The following is a 17189-nucleotide window of genomic DNA, read 5'->3' as shown; positions in this document are numbered from 1 at the left end:
GGCCCATCTCCCTATGTAACGTTGTCTACAAAATCCTTGCAACTATCATGGTCAACAGGCTCAAGCCGATCCTGCCAGATCTCATTGCCCCAGAGAAAACTGGCTTTGTCAAAGGAAGGCAGATCACAGATGGCATCATAGTCACCCAGGAAGTGATTCATTCCCTGAAAAGCTCCCGTGCCCCAGGCATGCTTATCAAACTGGACCTGGCCAAGGCGTTTGATTGGCTCAGCTGGAACTATCTGGAAGGTATCCTAAAAGCCTATGGATTTGATGGATAAAATGGATCCTTTCTATGGTTAGCTCTCCTATCATGTCAATTCTCCTAAATGGCTCCCCCTCTAAAGCTTTCACTCCCTCCCGTGGGCTAAGGCAGGGAGACCCCCTGTCTCCCTTCCTCTTCATCCTAGCCGCAGAAGGCCTAGGCAGATTGGTTAAGGCTCAGGTTTCCAAGGAACAGATAAAAGGCCTCCGAATCTGCGGAGAAGACATTCTGGTCTCCCACCAGCAATTTGTAGATGACGTGATGCTTTACGGTCAAGCCACTCTAAAGGAGGCCCAAAGAATTATCAAATCCTTATCTCAATTCAGCAAAGCCTCCGGGATGGAGATCAATAAAGATAAATCAGAAGTGTTTTTCTTTAACACCTCCTTGGCAGTCCAAAGATTCCTGGCTCGTACTCTAGGCTTCAACAGGGGATCCTTCCCATCCAAATACCTGGGTATCATGTTACATGAGCACCAATTCCGGTCGGCCAACTGGAATCTACTAATAAAGAAAATCTGAAATAAAATGGAGAACTGGACCCACCGCTCGTTGAATGCCCCAAGTCGGATAACCTTATTGAAAGTTGTTCTGTAGGCCATCCCAAATTACCAGCTCTCGTGCCAAGCAATTCCAAAGACTGCAAGCCAAAAGCTGGTCTCCCTGTTCAAAAACTTCCTCTGGCAGGGGACCAGCAAAACAAGAAAGTGGGCCCTTATCTCATGGGAGTGGCTTTGCCGACTCCCTAAAGATGGCGGTCTAGGACTCCGCGACCCCTTCGTCCTCAACCAAGTTATGGGTGCGAAGCTCTGGTGGAGGTGGCTTCAGGGTGGCCCTGACCTATGGAAGGTGCTTTGGGAAAGAAAATACGACGCGGCAGGGGAAATCGAAGAAAAACTGAGAAGCACGACAGAGACCAGAGGCTCTGCAATCTAGAACCTGGCGAGAGGCAGCAAGGACCTGATAAGGGAGCACAGTTTCTGGGAAATTCGGGCAGGGGACAAAGCCAGATTCTGGGAGGAATCCTGGCAGCAACGAGACCATCTCATACAAAAAGACAACCTCCATGTCATCCTTGCCTTTTCGTCCCAGGCTGGGGCTTCAACTGTCGGCAACTTCTGGAAGCCTGACGAGGCTGGATACTGGCGAAATTGGAAATTTAAAGAGGACTGGGAAGGAGCACCAGAAACCGACAGATGGCAAGACTACTATACAGAGATGGCTTCTCAGAAAATAGCAAAGAAAACAGGGTCTGACATTCTCAGATGGGGCAAATGCATTCAAGGAAATTTCACAATAGCAGAAGCCTACCACCTTCATAGCAACCAAAATCATCAACCAGAAACAAATCAATGGAAAAATCTTTGGGAAATTAAGCACTGGCCTAAAATCTCTTTTTTCATTTGGACCATTCTACACGGTAGAGCGCTCACCTGGGACCAGATTCTGCAGAAGGGAAGCCAAGGCCCATCCCGCTGCGCCCTCTGCTTCTCCCAAGAGGAAACCATGGAACATTTGATGAACCGCTGCTCCGTCAGCTCCTCCCTGTGGGAAAACCACCACAATTTGTTTGAGCGCCAACACAGAAACCAGCAAAACATCGTAAGCACAATTGTCAATTGGCCGAAAAAGCCTTACCTGAACCCGGTGGTTAACCGCGCCTGGCTCCTCTCCGCCGGATTCCTCCTCTGGAATATCTGGAAAGCTCGGAATGGGGCCATCTTCAAATCAGAAACCCGAACCCCCGCAGCAATCTGGGAGCAATTCATCAGAAACATTCGGGAAACAATCCTATCGGAAAGCTGGAGGGACGAAGATTGGCAGGTCTCGACTACGGAAGAAACAATCCTGAATAAACTAGAGGTCAGATAGAGTATGGTCACCCGCGGGGGTTCTCGAAAAGAACTGGCCAAAGCAGTGGCCGAAAGCAACCAGTACAGACACCCCCCACAAGGATTCATAAAATTAAACTTCGACGGCGCTGCAAAGCACAACCCAGGCGAGGCCGGCATTGGAGGAGTCTTTAGAGACGCAGAGGGTAACACTCTAAGAACTTTCACGATGGACTGTGGGGAAGCTTCGAATAATGAAGCCGAGCTGCATGCCCTGAAACGGGGCCTGGAAATAGCTCTTCGGGTCAACTTCAAACGTCTCCAAATCGAGGGGGACTCGAAGCTGGTAATTGACATGGTTAGGAAGCTCCAGCAGCAAAAACCAGCGGAAAGGATTAGCAAAAGCTGGAGAACTGCTTGGCTGGTTGGCGAAATTGGGAAGCTCCTTCCCAAAATAGACTACCTCCTCCCGACTCACACCAGGCGCGCAGGTAACAAGCCGGCAGATTGGCTTGCGAATTGGGGATGCCGGAACCGGGGCAAAGAAATCGACAACGTGGGTCTGCCTCATCTGCACCAGGAGGAGAAAACCCAACTTCAGCAACTGCTAAATGTTGATAAAGGTGGGAATGGCATGAAAGAGATGAACGGTCAGGACCAGGTGGCACACAGCGGAGGCAGAGATAATCTCCAACAGCAGGGATCAGACAGCTCATCCGTGGGAAAAGGCAAAGGAGAAAGGCAGGCACATGTTGGGCAGGTGATGGGGCATGGCAAGAATGGCCGAACAAACAGAGGGGATGTGCAAGCTGAGACATCATTAAGGAATGATCTAGAGCTAGCTCTGGAATTCGAGATAATGGACAGGGGAAGGACGACAGGTGGCACCAGGAGTAAAGAAAGGCTACGGCAAGAGCAGCCAGACGGAGGTTGGAATAATGAAGCATAAAGTGGAAAGGACAAGCCACGCCACTTCCCGAGATGGGGAAGCCAGAATGCGTGATGGAAAAATAAATGGCCAAGCGGAGGCCGGAATTTCAACCAGCCAAGTGGCGGCCCGTTCGACACGGCAACGCGTTAATAAGCCCGAGGAAACAGATGGCAGGCTCATTCAGATTGGTAAGAACGATGAAAAAGAACGGAAAGACGCCTGCTCACCTCTGCGACCAGCCCTCCTCCTCGGCCTTGGCAAGAAAAGGTGGTATGTTTCCTACAGTCCTCGTCCTTCAGACATGCATGCTTGTTTCTCTGTTCTCTTGGTTTGGTTGGATATGCTCTGGCCTTGCGTGTAGACTCCCTACTGGTGCGATGATAAGGGCTCCCCGGGCTCTTTTTAGTTTCTCCTTTGCCAACCCCATGATGGGAACGTTTTGATTTATGCTAGTTCTACGTCCTGCTCTGAGAGTCAGGCTATGTGGGGGGCTTTGCCGGGCTTCGTCATGCTTCTGGAGGGTCCTCGCACCCCTGGTCTTTTCTTCTCTTTGGCCTACTTCCGTGGTTGGCTCCTCTTCTGCTTCTCCCTTCTGCTGGCCAAGGCCGTCAGGTTTTGCCACCTCGCTGGTCGGGGGGTTCTCCGAGTTCCTGTGAGATGGTGGTGGGTCTTCAACCGCTGTGCCCATAATGGAATTGCTCCAAGGTCCCGGGCATCCATTCATGTTGAGTTCGCTGTTACAATGGAACAGACCCCAATTGTGCTCCATCTCTCTTGCACTGACCTTTGGTTTTCTGTTGTGACAGGTCGGAAAGATTCCTCTATTCCCAAGCCCCAGACCAGAGGAAAGATGGCTCCAAGAAAGACCAGTTCTGATAAGAAGAGGGAAGCTGGCACCAGTAGTCAACCAAACAAAAGGGGCAGGAAGCCCGACCTCGACAAGCTCCTTCACCTGATTGATGGTTACATGACCGGCATTTCTCCTGAGGTCCGCTCTCTTATCCATGAATGGGAGCGCGAGCTGAGGGAAATCAGCGCGAACCAAGAGATTCCCCGTGAGGACTGGGAAGTAATCACAGACCCGGGCACCACCAGAGGCAGGAACACACTATTCAATAGAACGTTACAATTCTATTGGATCATGAAGCATGTGGTCGGCAGGGCTATGGAGGTTAACCAGGCTGTTCGCGAAGAGGAGGATGAAGAGCGCAAACATGCTGAAGAACTCCTCAAACGCCAACTGACGGAAGAATCGGCCTCCATAAAGAACATTCTCCTAAAAGAGCTTGCGGCTGTCCAAGTCCAGGTTTCCAGAAACCATCTGCTGCTAAAGGACATGGAGCAAATGATGCTGGAGCTCAAATGGGCCATTGAGCAGAAGATCCTGAAGCCGGGCACTAACGACTCTAAGCCTACCTTGGTTAATTTGTCGGATGAAGATTAGTGGTGTGTGTGTCTTCTCTACTGTATTTTGTGATGAATCTGAATTGTATCTGGGCACTGTATTATGTTACTGTAGTTAGCCTCGCTTTTAATAAGCAGAACAATGGTTACGATAGGAAGAAGGAACTAAACATTTTTAAATTTTGGTCAGGCTTTAAGGCCAAAAGGTGGCGGTTTGGTTTCCTTCTGGCAGACCAGCCACCCGAGCTCTAGTTTGATGTATTTTTACTGCTTTTTGGAATGAAGAATGCCTAACTTTACAAAAAAAAATAAAAATTCTTAGAATAATAATTTTGTGTTGGATTATATATAAGAGAAATATATATTAATAATTTTTATATTAAATTAACATTATTTTAAACATTTCAAAATATGTTTTATATTTATGATGTTAACAATTTTTATATGTAAATTTGGTAGCAACATAATCTTTAATTTCAATCATAAAAACTACAAAGCTTTGCACCACTTATTTCTATTAAGAATTGTAATCGCTATCTCAAAACCTCACCAATCCAAACATATATCTAGATGTAACTGTTTAAATGAATGTGTTGATAGTCACAATTATAAATCCTTTTCAAACATATATCTAGATGTAACTGTTTAAATGAATGTGTTGATAGTCACAATTATAAATCCTTTTCATGAATCCCAAATTCACATCCTTACTTTGTAAAGTTGTTTTTTTAAATGATATTTAAAAGTTTCGATATAAAACATAATATCTATCAATAAAAGATTACATTTTAATTCTTGAAATATAATCTCGTTGATCATTTGGAAAGCCTTACTAGACAATTAAAAAAAAAAAATTCTTCAAAATTGTAAAAGACACAAAATTTTCCTTATCTTCCAAAACAAAAATGCTAACAAAACTAATAAAATTTGTTCTGCCTCCTAGAACTATTTGAAATTGGGAATTACACAACTTTAACAAAAAAGTGAAGATTAGAAAGCTAAAAGACAACTAATAAGAATTACTTGAATCGGTAGTTTTTACGTGGATAGGCTCTTTATTGATTCCTCGGTAGAGACATGGTTATTGAAGCTTCGGGTGAAACATAGTTCAAGCCGGATTCCCCTCTGTTTTTCTACATGGCCCAACCTTATAAGAATTATTTGAATGGGTAGTTTTTACGTGGATGGGCTCTTTATTGATTCCTTGGTAGAGACATGGTTATTGAAGCTTCGGGTGAAACATAGGTCAAGCCGGATTCCCTTGTGTTTTTCTACATGGCCCAACCTTATATCCTTAATTCAAAGTGAGGAATTTGCACCGTCCTGCCACTTCTATCTAGTAGCACTCTACCCAAAGTGTGACGTGTTGATTATATCTCCCTTAAGCATGCCTTAAATTTATAACCCAATCAACAATCTCTACTAGTACTTTAGTGTTTCTAATTGTGTGCCTCTCACCAACCAACTCTCTTTTAACGTGAGTTGGTTCCTCCTGTAGTACGTTCCATGAGCTAAATTTTTGATCGTTTACCTTTCAGTTGGGTTAAGTATGTCTTATTTTTGATAATGATGAGGATGATGATTAACATCCACTAAGACCAATGTGGTTTACTATAGTTTAAGAGAGTAAGGAATTAATTCAGACTTTTTAATATTTTATTTCTATGATAAAAAAGAAGTGAATGAAGCATTCCTAGATCACTATAATTTTGTTGACCTATCAAGTCAAAAATGTTGGTAATGCATGTTTTGGAAATGAGAACAAATGTGAGTGAGAACTTGGCAATCCAAGATAAAGTGTTTTTCATCTTCAACCATCTTAGTATTGCATATGTGATATATTCTTTCATCCCAAAGTGTTTTGGGTATGGCCAAATGCCTAGTTTCATTTAGAGGAAGATAATATAAATTAGTATAAATACAAATGACTCACCAATTAATTATTTGGCCTTCTTTATATTCATTTTTATTTAAATTAATTTATCTTATTTTCCTCTTCCTTCTCTCCACAATCATGTCCTCATGATGAGTCATGTTTGTGACTCAAAAGTAGACCATAATTTCTTTTAAAGTAAATGTATTTTAATATCACTTACAAATATAAAAAAATATATATTTCAATATGAAACATAAATAAAATATTTTAAAGTTTAATTAAATTTAGATTATAATAGAGATAAATATTTATTTTGCTGTATAATTGTTTTTTTTTTAGTATAAGGGAGATGTTTGATTTCTTCACACTCAATATGGAGTTAGTTTGTCTATTTAGCAAAGGGCTTCCAAAATTTTAGTTTATTTATCAATAATTATGACATAGATAGTGGGGATTTATTCTTAGTATTTTATACAAATCAAAAGTTGTTATTTATCTCAATTTATCATAACAAAGTCTATTTACAGATTAAGAATATCCATGATAAAGTGGGTATAAAATAAGAATCCGGTTCCATATTTTAAAACACATATAAGTGTAATTTATATATTGATTTGTTTTATAAATAATAATGCTAATAATTTAAAATAATTTTTTAGTTTACTTAGTTTATGATATTTTTTTATTTTAGCAAGTTGATGTATATTATAAAGTAACAGTTTTAATATTTATTATGGACCCATGCCTATCCATATTTACTAGCCATTTGTTTTATATGGCTGCATTGATAAATAAATATTTCAATGTCTAACTTAATTTTATAAAATATTTATATATACGGAGAAACATAAAATAATTAAAAGTGAAAAATCTCTAATTTAGTGTATAAGTTTTTTTCTTGCTTTTAGTGAGAGGGATATGTATCATTACTTCACTACTTAATATGAAGTTAGACAAGTGCAATTTAAAATAATATAGGTATTACATATCAATATAAAGGAGATGTGTAATTTATTCTATGTTAAACATAGAATTGACATGTGCTATTTGAAAAGAAATATTACAAAATCATAGATAAAATATTTCAATGTCCTTAATCAATAATATACCTTTATATCAAATTTACGTAGAGAGAAAAGTAAATGATTTCTCTTTTTATGTTTTATTAAAATGACCATTTGTAATTTCATTACTATTTTAAAATATTATATATATATATATATATATATATATATATATATATATATATATTATTAATAAAAAAAAACAATATAAATACATATAAATACATATATTAGATTTTATGGATATATGTTTTTTATTTCTCTATTAAAAAAACAAACGAGTATTCATTGGTATATTAATAACAGCGAATAATTTTAATGTAAAAATGTGGCTATAAATAAAATAATATAATGTTCTTGTTTAATTATTATGTATGGAGAGAGAAAGAAAGTATGCAGAGAGATCTTGCTTGACAAGTAAGTACTAGTATAACATTGAGGTTATTTTTCTTTCCTTAGACTAGATCACAACTCGGAGATTGGAATTTTAGATCTCTCAATTTTAAAAAATTTCACATTACTTTAATCACCAATTAAAATGCCCCACTAAAATTTCTATTTCAATAATCTATTAAATAATATTTATTTTATATATTTTCAATTAAAAATATATTTAAAAAAATTATAATATAATTGTTAAGAGAACTCGTTATTATTTACAACTACAAGTCCCTTCATCATCTGTAACATGTCTAAACACGGGTTTACTTAAGTAACCTATGGATAAAATTTAAAACTAACAACAACACTTTTAACACCTATTTATACCTTTTAACGCAAACATCATATCAGGTATTGCTCATCATAATAACCCACAAATGTATACCGAAATAACATGACAGTATTATATTACAACACGTATATGGTTTTCAATTTGCGTTTAATACTTTAGAGTAGAGGTTAATACACCAGTTATCGCACCATTCATGCATTACCGTTATCCCCACCCTACATTTATCGCTCGAAGGTTCTGGAGGTTGGTATGGGTTACACTTGTGTCGCACTTCCGAGGACAAATGGAGTCCTCACGATCGTGGATCCGTCCAGGCTCAATCTGACGGTGGTGAATCATCGATAGTTTGTTAGGGTTCGGACGACGATGCCCTGGGGTTTGACTTTGCTCATTTGTCGCATGTGTGGTCCCAGCTTCCGCTATGCAACTAGGCGACCTATTGACCCAAGGAGTGGGTTATTCCGATGCCTCTTGGCACGATTGTTCCACCAAACATGTCCAGGTGATGGTGCAGTGTGGTGGTTCCAATATGTTGGCCGCCACACACTCTCTTCATCCCTGTCTGCAAAGTTTCCGGTGCTTCTGACCACTCAGTGTTCGGATGCAACTTCACCGAGCTCTTTATGTCAAGGTAAATCGTTTTTTACTTTATGGCCTCGCCATCCGGGTTGTCATTTGCTGCTATTCCAGCCCTCTGTTTCCATTACGCTGTCTTCAAATCCTGTTTGCATTCCAGTCGTTTCCTCTTTCGTGAAATTCACAGCCACATTATATATTTGTTAAATTGTTTACCAATTTACATTTATTCTGTAGGCATTTACCCTTTGGTGGATTGCTCGACTCCAGCATACCGTGTTCATGTACTAGTTCAGCAGTAGATAAAGGCCAATGTTGCAAGGAAAAGAGTTCCCCATAATCTGGTAAGCCCTCCTCTATTACTTTTTGGCAGCGGTTTAGTTCAATTACTATACATATGTCACCAGACTTGTATTTATTTCCTTGCTCGGTGCCATGTAGGCTCGTCCAAGCGAGGTTTTGAATTCGGGGCTCTTCTCCTTCGATATCCTGCACACGTGTTGTCGTGAAGGCATATCGTTTACTTTGTAAAAGTAATTTAGCCTAGGGTCTGGTCATGGGTTGCCCTAAACTTATTTTAAGGTTCGTCTTGGACTGTTTTTATTTATTTAGCGCAGTGGGTTTTATTTTCCTCTCGTATAAGAACCAATATACATATAGATATGTCTCTGATATTCTTGTAAAGTTTGAGTTCCCAGATTTCTAGATTTGATACAGGCTACCCATGTTTTGTTGGAGTTAATTTTTCATGTGGTTATATATATTGAAATGGGGTTTCAGTTCTGTTACAGATTCTCGTTTCTCCGACTTTTCTTTAGATTCTGGAAAGTTATTTGTACAGATTTGAACATGTGTGTAGGAACTAGAATTATGAGAATGTACAGTTAATTTCTTTGTATAGTTTTACTTATTTTTCTAGTATTTAACTGTTAACCTACTGGAAGTCTCCTTATCGCGCCTGTACATGTCCATGGAGAGAGGACTGGAAAGAGTCGATGTCGTAGCGGTAAATCGCTCCTAACCCGTCTAGTACAAGCGGGTATGTTGACCTGAGCGTTAGTAACACCTATCGGTTCATACAATTTCCTTTATCCACAAATTACTTCAATTTTCGTTGCTAAAATCAATTCCTAGTTTCATTCTTGTTGGGGTTACTTATTTTCAAGTTGTTCTAAACTTAATAATTTTCTTGATATCTGCTAACCCTCTATGAGTTTTTCCTCTGTCTCTTAGTTTTTAAAGAAAAACAAGGTTCAGACCCTTCTTTATTATGGCCCCCAGTTGTCACAACAGCTATCCTCGAAATTCATTTAGTAATTCCGGCTTCATTCAATGATATACGTAACTCAGAGTACACCTACTCATTACAATTTTGATGCATTGAATATTCTTAAACAAAACAGGCATGGAGTGTCGAATTACTTATCTATTCGTAGCTGTTTCTAGGAATTTAGCAGGGTATAACATTTTCCACTCAACCATAAGAAGGGCAATACCGTCCACTTCTACCCCTGAGCTTTCGCTTCAGAACAACAGAAAACAGTGCTCAGTGGTTTTTCTTTTAAAATCAGGCTGCAGACCTTAAGATCACAATCCAGTCTCTCAGCCTCTGATTCTTTTCGTAACCAGGTTATGCACTGGTTCCCGAGCTTCGGACATCACCTTCAATTACTCTATTTCTTCTTTTCCCTTCCCAAGGCCACTGAACCCCCTCCCTTCCTCTGAGATCTCCTTTTAACTCTAAGAAAGAGGAGTATAACTCTTTAACTGCTCTTAAGTGCGTGGAGTCAGATTTCGTTTCTGGTATTTCCCAAACAGAATTCATTCTTAAATTTCCATATATATGTTCATTTATATATTTATATAACAGAAAAAAATATAAAATATCATTTAAATCTTAATCCCAAATTACATGAATTTTTCCCTAAGTTTTTTTTCTTCACTCAACAAGGGATGTAAAAAGAACCAATAACAAAGTTTGACTATTACATAGAGAATGTCACATCATCTCTGAAAACAAAAATACAAAAATAATATATTGATAATTCATACAGATATCTGCTTTCACTCTTATCCAATATCATTGAAAGTTGATTCGTTAGTAAATCTCCTTATACTCGTTTTATATTTATTTATATATATATATTATTTTTTTAAATATTATATTTTATTCTAAATGTTAAAGAATTTCAAAACTCAAGTAATAAATTATTCAAACTATTACTTTACCTGCACAAGTTCTAGTTTAAGGGAGTTATAAAATTTAAATTAATAGCAATGTAAGAGTATTATGAGAAGCTGTGTAAAGCAAGTCATATATGTGTAGGTTAAAGATATTATTTTATATGGGCGTGGTGATTCATAAAGAGGTCTATTTTCACTCTTGTCCAATATCATTGAAGGTTGAGTAGTTAAAACATTTTCTTATACTCATTTTATATTTATTTATATATATTAATTTTTTTTAAATATTATATTTTATTTTAAATTATAAAGAATTTCAGAACTCAAGTAATAATTGATTCAGACTATTACTTTACCTATAAAAGTTATAGTTTAAGGGAGTTATAAAATTTAAATTAATAGCAACTCTGAACTCTTACGTGGTATTATAAGATGCCGTGTAAAGTAAGTCATATATGTGTAGGTTAAAGATATAACGCATCAGTTTTTTTATTGACTTCATAATAATTTAAGTTTGGGAAAATTATTTTTTTTTTATTTATTTTTAATAATTTAATATTAATTTTTTATTTGTTTAGTTATTTTTCATTATTTAAGATGGATTGATATCATTTATATCTTATTTTTAAACAAGTTACATAATAGTGGATACCTGCAGTTTAGTTTAAATATCGTTAAATTACCTAAAAAACTTTTAAAGTAAAAAATTATGAAGTTTTGGCAAAATGGAATGCTATTTAAATGCATGTAGAAACTAGAAAGAAAAAATATAAAATTGGAAAACAAGAGATTCCAACAAAATAATCATAATATTTTGAAAAAAAAAAAATTAAAAACTTAAAATCTTAAAATTGAGAAAACCCTTAACTTTTTCTATAAATACTATTAAAATCAAATAAGCTACAATAATGTGAAGAAAACTAATAATGTGAAGAAAACTATATCCACTAAGCAAATCCACTAAGTTAAGTTTAAATATTGTATAATTACCAGATAAATAAAATATGTATTTTTAGTTTAATGATAATGTTATAAGCATAAGTTAAATATATGTATTTTTAGTTTAATGATAATGTTATAAGCCTAAGTTTAATATTAGATATATGTATATTTTTGTATAATTGTGTGAAATGTGAGAAGTGTTTTTAAGAATTCAAATTTGAGTTGTATAGTATTTAATTGTAGAATATTTCAAAAATAATCAAAATCTTTAATTTATTTATTTATTAAAACACATATTGGAGTTTACTTTTACTCATGAAATCTTTTTGAGTTTAATTTAACTAAAAACATTATTATTAATTAAACATTCACTCACATTTGTAAATATTTGGACAATAATCCTTTAATATAACTTAATTGTAAATTTTCATAATATATTTAAATTGGAAAAATAGCTGAAAAAATGATATCACTCATGTCCATTGGATACTCATAGTAGAGTACTAAATGTTGTAAATATTAAAAATTACATAAAAATTAAAAGTGTTAAATGCAATCATATGTATGTCTGCCCTTGATACCAAGTTTTAGCCTTCAAATCATAAATATGATATCATTCATGTCCATTGGATACTCATAGTAGAGTAGTAAATGTTGTAAATATTAAAAATTACATAAAAATTAAAAGTGTTAAATGCAATCATATGTATGTGTGCCCTTGATACCAAGTTTTAGCCCTCAAATCATAAATATGATATCATTCATGTCCATTGGATACTCATAGTAAAGTAGTAAATGTTGTAAATATTAAAAATTACATAAAAATTAAAAGTGTTAAATGCAATCATATGTATGTGTGCCCTTGATACCAAGTTTTAGCCCTCAAATCATAAATAATTGTAAATATGGCAATTCAATGACTTAAGGATCTACATAAAAAAAAGTAAATGGACGCCATGATGTTGTTGTATAGGTCAAGATAATTATCATGAAAACCTGGCTAGTGAAGTATAATGGGGATAATGGAGTACAATCATTACACAATAAAAGGGTAAGAAGGTGAATCAATGAAATTTAAAATAAATAAATTAAAACATTATTAAAAATAGCAAAATTTAATTTCTAATGTTAAACTTTGCACAAAACTGCAAATTTTTTTAGTCAAAACAAACTAACTAATATTCAAACTAAAAACCGAACACTAATAGTCAAACTAAAACTAAAAACTGAACACAATATATCTTGCTTGCCTCAAGTATAACAAAACATGAAAAGAAAGTTGAGACATTAATATTATATTTCTATAGTTTTAGTTAAGAATTCAAAAAAGCTAAATCTCTTATATAAAGTATTATTTGTTAAATTATTTGAGCTCTAAAAAATCACCTTTATCATTGGAATCGCTCAACTTTCATGATATTCCAAAGAGATGTTGATGTTATCTTTAAAGTCTAACCTCAATGGGGTTGATGGTGATTTAGGGTATAAGCAAATTAGTGGTATACTAGACATAAAGTGAAATTTGAATTTGTTAATTGCCATAGTATAAGTGTGTTCAGATGTCATGCCTAGATATGATGTACATTTTAGAGTTTTATGGGCATGCCAAATTATTAAATAATTACTAGTTTTGATGACAAAAAATTGGATAGTTATATTAATGTACATTTTAGAGTGTCATAGTCATGCCAAATTATTAAATAATTACTAGTTTTAATGACAAAAAATTGGATAGTTATATTAATTTAGAAAATATATTTGAGGTACTAATCATCCTTTTTCCCTTTTTCTATTTATTTATATGTTATTTATATGTTAGTAAAATTAATTTGATTAATATCATGAAAAATTCAATTTAGATGGGAAAATAGGAATGTTTAAATTTAATAAAATGTTGTATATGTATGTGATTTTGAAAAATTTATTAATTTTGTTATTTTTTATTAATAAATAAAAATCTATAATATATATATATATATATATATATATATATATATATATATATATATATATATATATATATATATATATAAATAAAAGATTAACCATAAAAATATCAAATATAATTTGATATTTCTTTGCAACATATAAAATAATAAAAAGTTAAAATAAAATTCGTATGTAAGGGGTTGAAAAAAAAAATATTAGAAAAGAAATATTATTTTTTAATAGTCAAGTAAATTTTTTTATACTATAAAATAGCAGAAACAATGTATAAACAAAATATTAAAATAATAAATATATTTACTTGAAGAAGAGAAAATAAAACAAAATTTGATATCTTAAATTTTAAAAAATTGAGTGTTTTTAAATTTAAGAATATCTAATTTGTTTGGACAACTAACATTTTAAGTGATGAAAATAAAATCTGGTAAGACTATCAATTTTTTGGACTTCAACTTGCTAAATCTATATTAGCACATGGTTGCATACTAATGTATATTTTGTGTTTGGGAGTGTATTTAATTATTTAAAAATTTCAGCTTTACCATAAAATGATATTTTTGTATTATTTTATTTATTTATTTAAATAGAAACTTATAAATTAACTTTGAAAATAATAGAAATTTTGGCAATATTATGATAAAATCTAGTAAAATTAGGTCTAACTTTTAGATTTTGAATGCCCATTAAATTTTTGTTAGTATTAAATCCATTTCAAACATAAAAAAACGACTTAAACAAATGTAAACATCGAAGTACTTTGCACGCTTTTGGGAAGAGACTCGTAATTTGTTTAACGAGATATGTTTGATTTATTTAATTGTCAACCCAAATTAGTGAAGGTTTCATATGATAATGGATTTTAAATAAAATAGTAAAATATATAATTTAAAATATAATGAATTTTTTTATGGAGGTTGAAGTATTGTCAGATGGTTAAAAGTGGTTCCAATTTTGGCAAAAATATTTCAAAAACATCTTGTAAATGCAGTATTTGAATTAAATTTTTGATGATGGAAATAGATTTAGCACCATCAAAATTACAAATTTTAATAATTTTTATTAGATTCACAAAAATACGTACCAAATTTTTAAAATATGACAAAAATTCTAAAACTTTGAAAATGAAGTCCATAGGAAAAGCGAAGTAAATATCGCTCCAGTAAATATCAAATGAGGTCTGTAGGCAAATATCATACTGTTAGAATGGCACGCTTTAGTGATTTACGTAGATATTTTTGTACATGTCATTAATTTTTTTTTGTACACTTCACCAAAACTTTTGGACTGTGAGATACAATGTAATGGTGAAGTATAATCATTATAGAATAAATGGTTGAGGCAATGAACCAATAAAATTTGAAATAAATAAATTAAATTATTATTAAAAATTAATAAAAATTAATTAAGTAGATATTTTTTTAGATCTCATCAATGTTTTCTTGTACACTTCACTAAAACTTTTGGACGGTCAAATATAATGTAATGGTGAATTATAATCATTATAGAATAAACGGTTAAGCAATGTACCAATAAAATTTGAAATAAATAAATTAAAGTATTATTAAAAAATAATAAAAATTAATTTATAATCTTAAACATTAAGAAAATTGTAAATATTTTGGTAAAAAGAACTAATAAGTAATCAAATTAAAAATTGAATACAATATACCTGTCTGCAGCAAGTATAATAATACAACATACAGCAAGTATAATAATACTAATGTTGTGACAACTTGACAAATGTCCTTTATTTATTTTTCAACACATACCCTCATACCTTCGATCCGACCTGGTCTATTTGATTTAAAGATTCAAATTACATTTTATATTTAATCAACTTAACTTATTACTCATCTAGATTTTACACCCTATAGGGTGGTTGAAGACAAAGGTATTACATTATTTTTTTTGAATTACTTGTCAAAGGATATTTAGTTAAGGGATGGTTTGTCAAAATCATATTTAGATTTATTATATGACGGCTTGCCTAATTTTAATAATAAACATCATTTTACAGATATATTTCACAATAAATCATTAAACAATTTTCCGCCCATTGCTATATTAATGTTAATTAACTTCATAAATATTAAGTTAGATACATTAATCTCACATAAATAATAGTTGTTAGTAATATCAATACTATTTAAAATAAAAATTATTAATTATGAAATTATATATAGCTATAAATATATATTATATTAATAAATAACTAAAAATGATAGTTTCTTTTAAAATATTAAAAAAAAATATAATGTAAATGTAACATATCTTAGTAACCTCACGTGAAAATGTAGGGAGTTAGAATTTTTTTACGCAAATTACTCGCAATTATCCAAATTACTATTCCACATTCATCATTAACCATTAGATAGAATGTTCATTAGTACATAAATTTCAATAGAAGACAGTAAGTTGCATAACCATTAACAACCATTGTTTTAGTATATTAACATAAATTGTTTTATGAACTTTGCATCCATTTTATGATTCCCTTAACCAAATTAATTAATCACATACTTGACATTATGATTATCACATCAGATAATGAATCAACATCATCAAACTGACACAATAATCAATCACATCATTGGACACTGATATACCCTAGAAACCTCGTAGGGTGAAAACCAGCAAACGTTTAATTTTATTATTAAACGTTCGTGAGGGTGTTCACCCCACTCAATGGCTTATAAGAGAGTCCATCCCTTATCCATTGTTATAAAATATTACAATGAAATATCAATTAAAATACAACATACCTAGCTAAAAGCTATTACAATGACCATGAAACCATTTACCCACAAATGACCACTCTTTATATGCTTGTGGCATGATCATCCTATCAGTGGACCATCGTGCAACTTGTACTCATCAACATGGACCATTAGTTCTTATCTATCACAATGTTAAACTTAATTGTCTTTTGCACAAATCACCATCCTTTCCTGTCATTGATGTCATCAACAATCTTTGGTAACATGATTAGATAAGTTTTAATCAATCGATAATTATTTGAAAGCAATGTTTAGCATCTATTCATATTCATACATGTGATGTAATTATAATATCAGAACATGCTTCTTCTTACAACATTATGCATGTGTAAACAAATAATTATCAAACATGTCAAAATAATTACCCCATTACTATGATCATTCTCGCAAGAACACACATTCATATTCATGTTCAAAGGAAACCATTGTAACCATCCATTTTACTTAAAGGATACTAAAAACTTATCCTTCCCGTACATTAGATTTTCTCTCTTTAAGGGGAAGCTAACATGATAGACATTATTATCATGCATGCAAATATAAGTCCCTTTTCAAAAAACATATTTTTCAAGATAGAGTTAATTACAAAATATATTGTATGCCCAAAGACATGCATTGTTCTAAACCAGAACTAATTTGTTAATCATTATTTCTTGCA

At 33.4% G+C, this 17189-nt stretch overlaps 1 protein-coding gene across 1 annotated transcript; it reads left to right on the top strand.

The window, feature by feature from the left end:
* Positions 1-1483: 1483 nt before the first annotated feature.
* LOC149264089 (uncharacterized) lies at positions 1484-2137 on the top strand. The gene has a single exon (XM_089394989.1). It carries the CDS (start codon positions 1484-1486, stop codon positions 2135-2137), a length of 654 nt encoding a protein of 217 aa, XP_089251115.1.
* Positions 2138-17189: the final 15052 nt, after the last annotated feature.

This window comes from Pinus tabuliformis, chromosome 6, assembly GCF_031772625.1.
Source record: "Pinus tabuliformis cultivar Carrire ecotype Pingquan chromosome 6, CPIR1, whole genome shotgun sequence".
Lineage (NCBI taxonomy): Eukaryota > Viridiplantae > Streptophyta > Pinopsida > Pinales > Pinaceae > Pinus > Pinus tabuliformis.
Note: the sequence above shows the minus strand (reverse complement) of the source record. Positions and strands in the feature narration are given on the sequence as shown.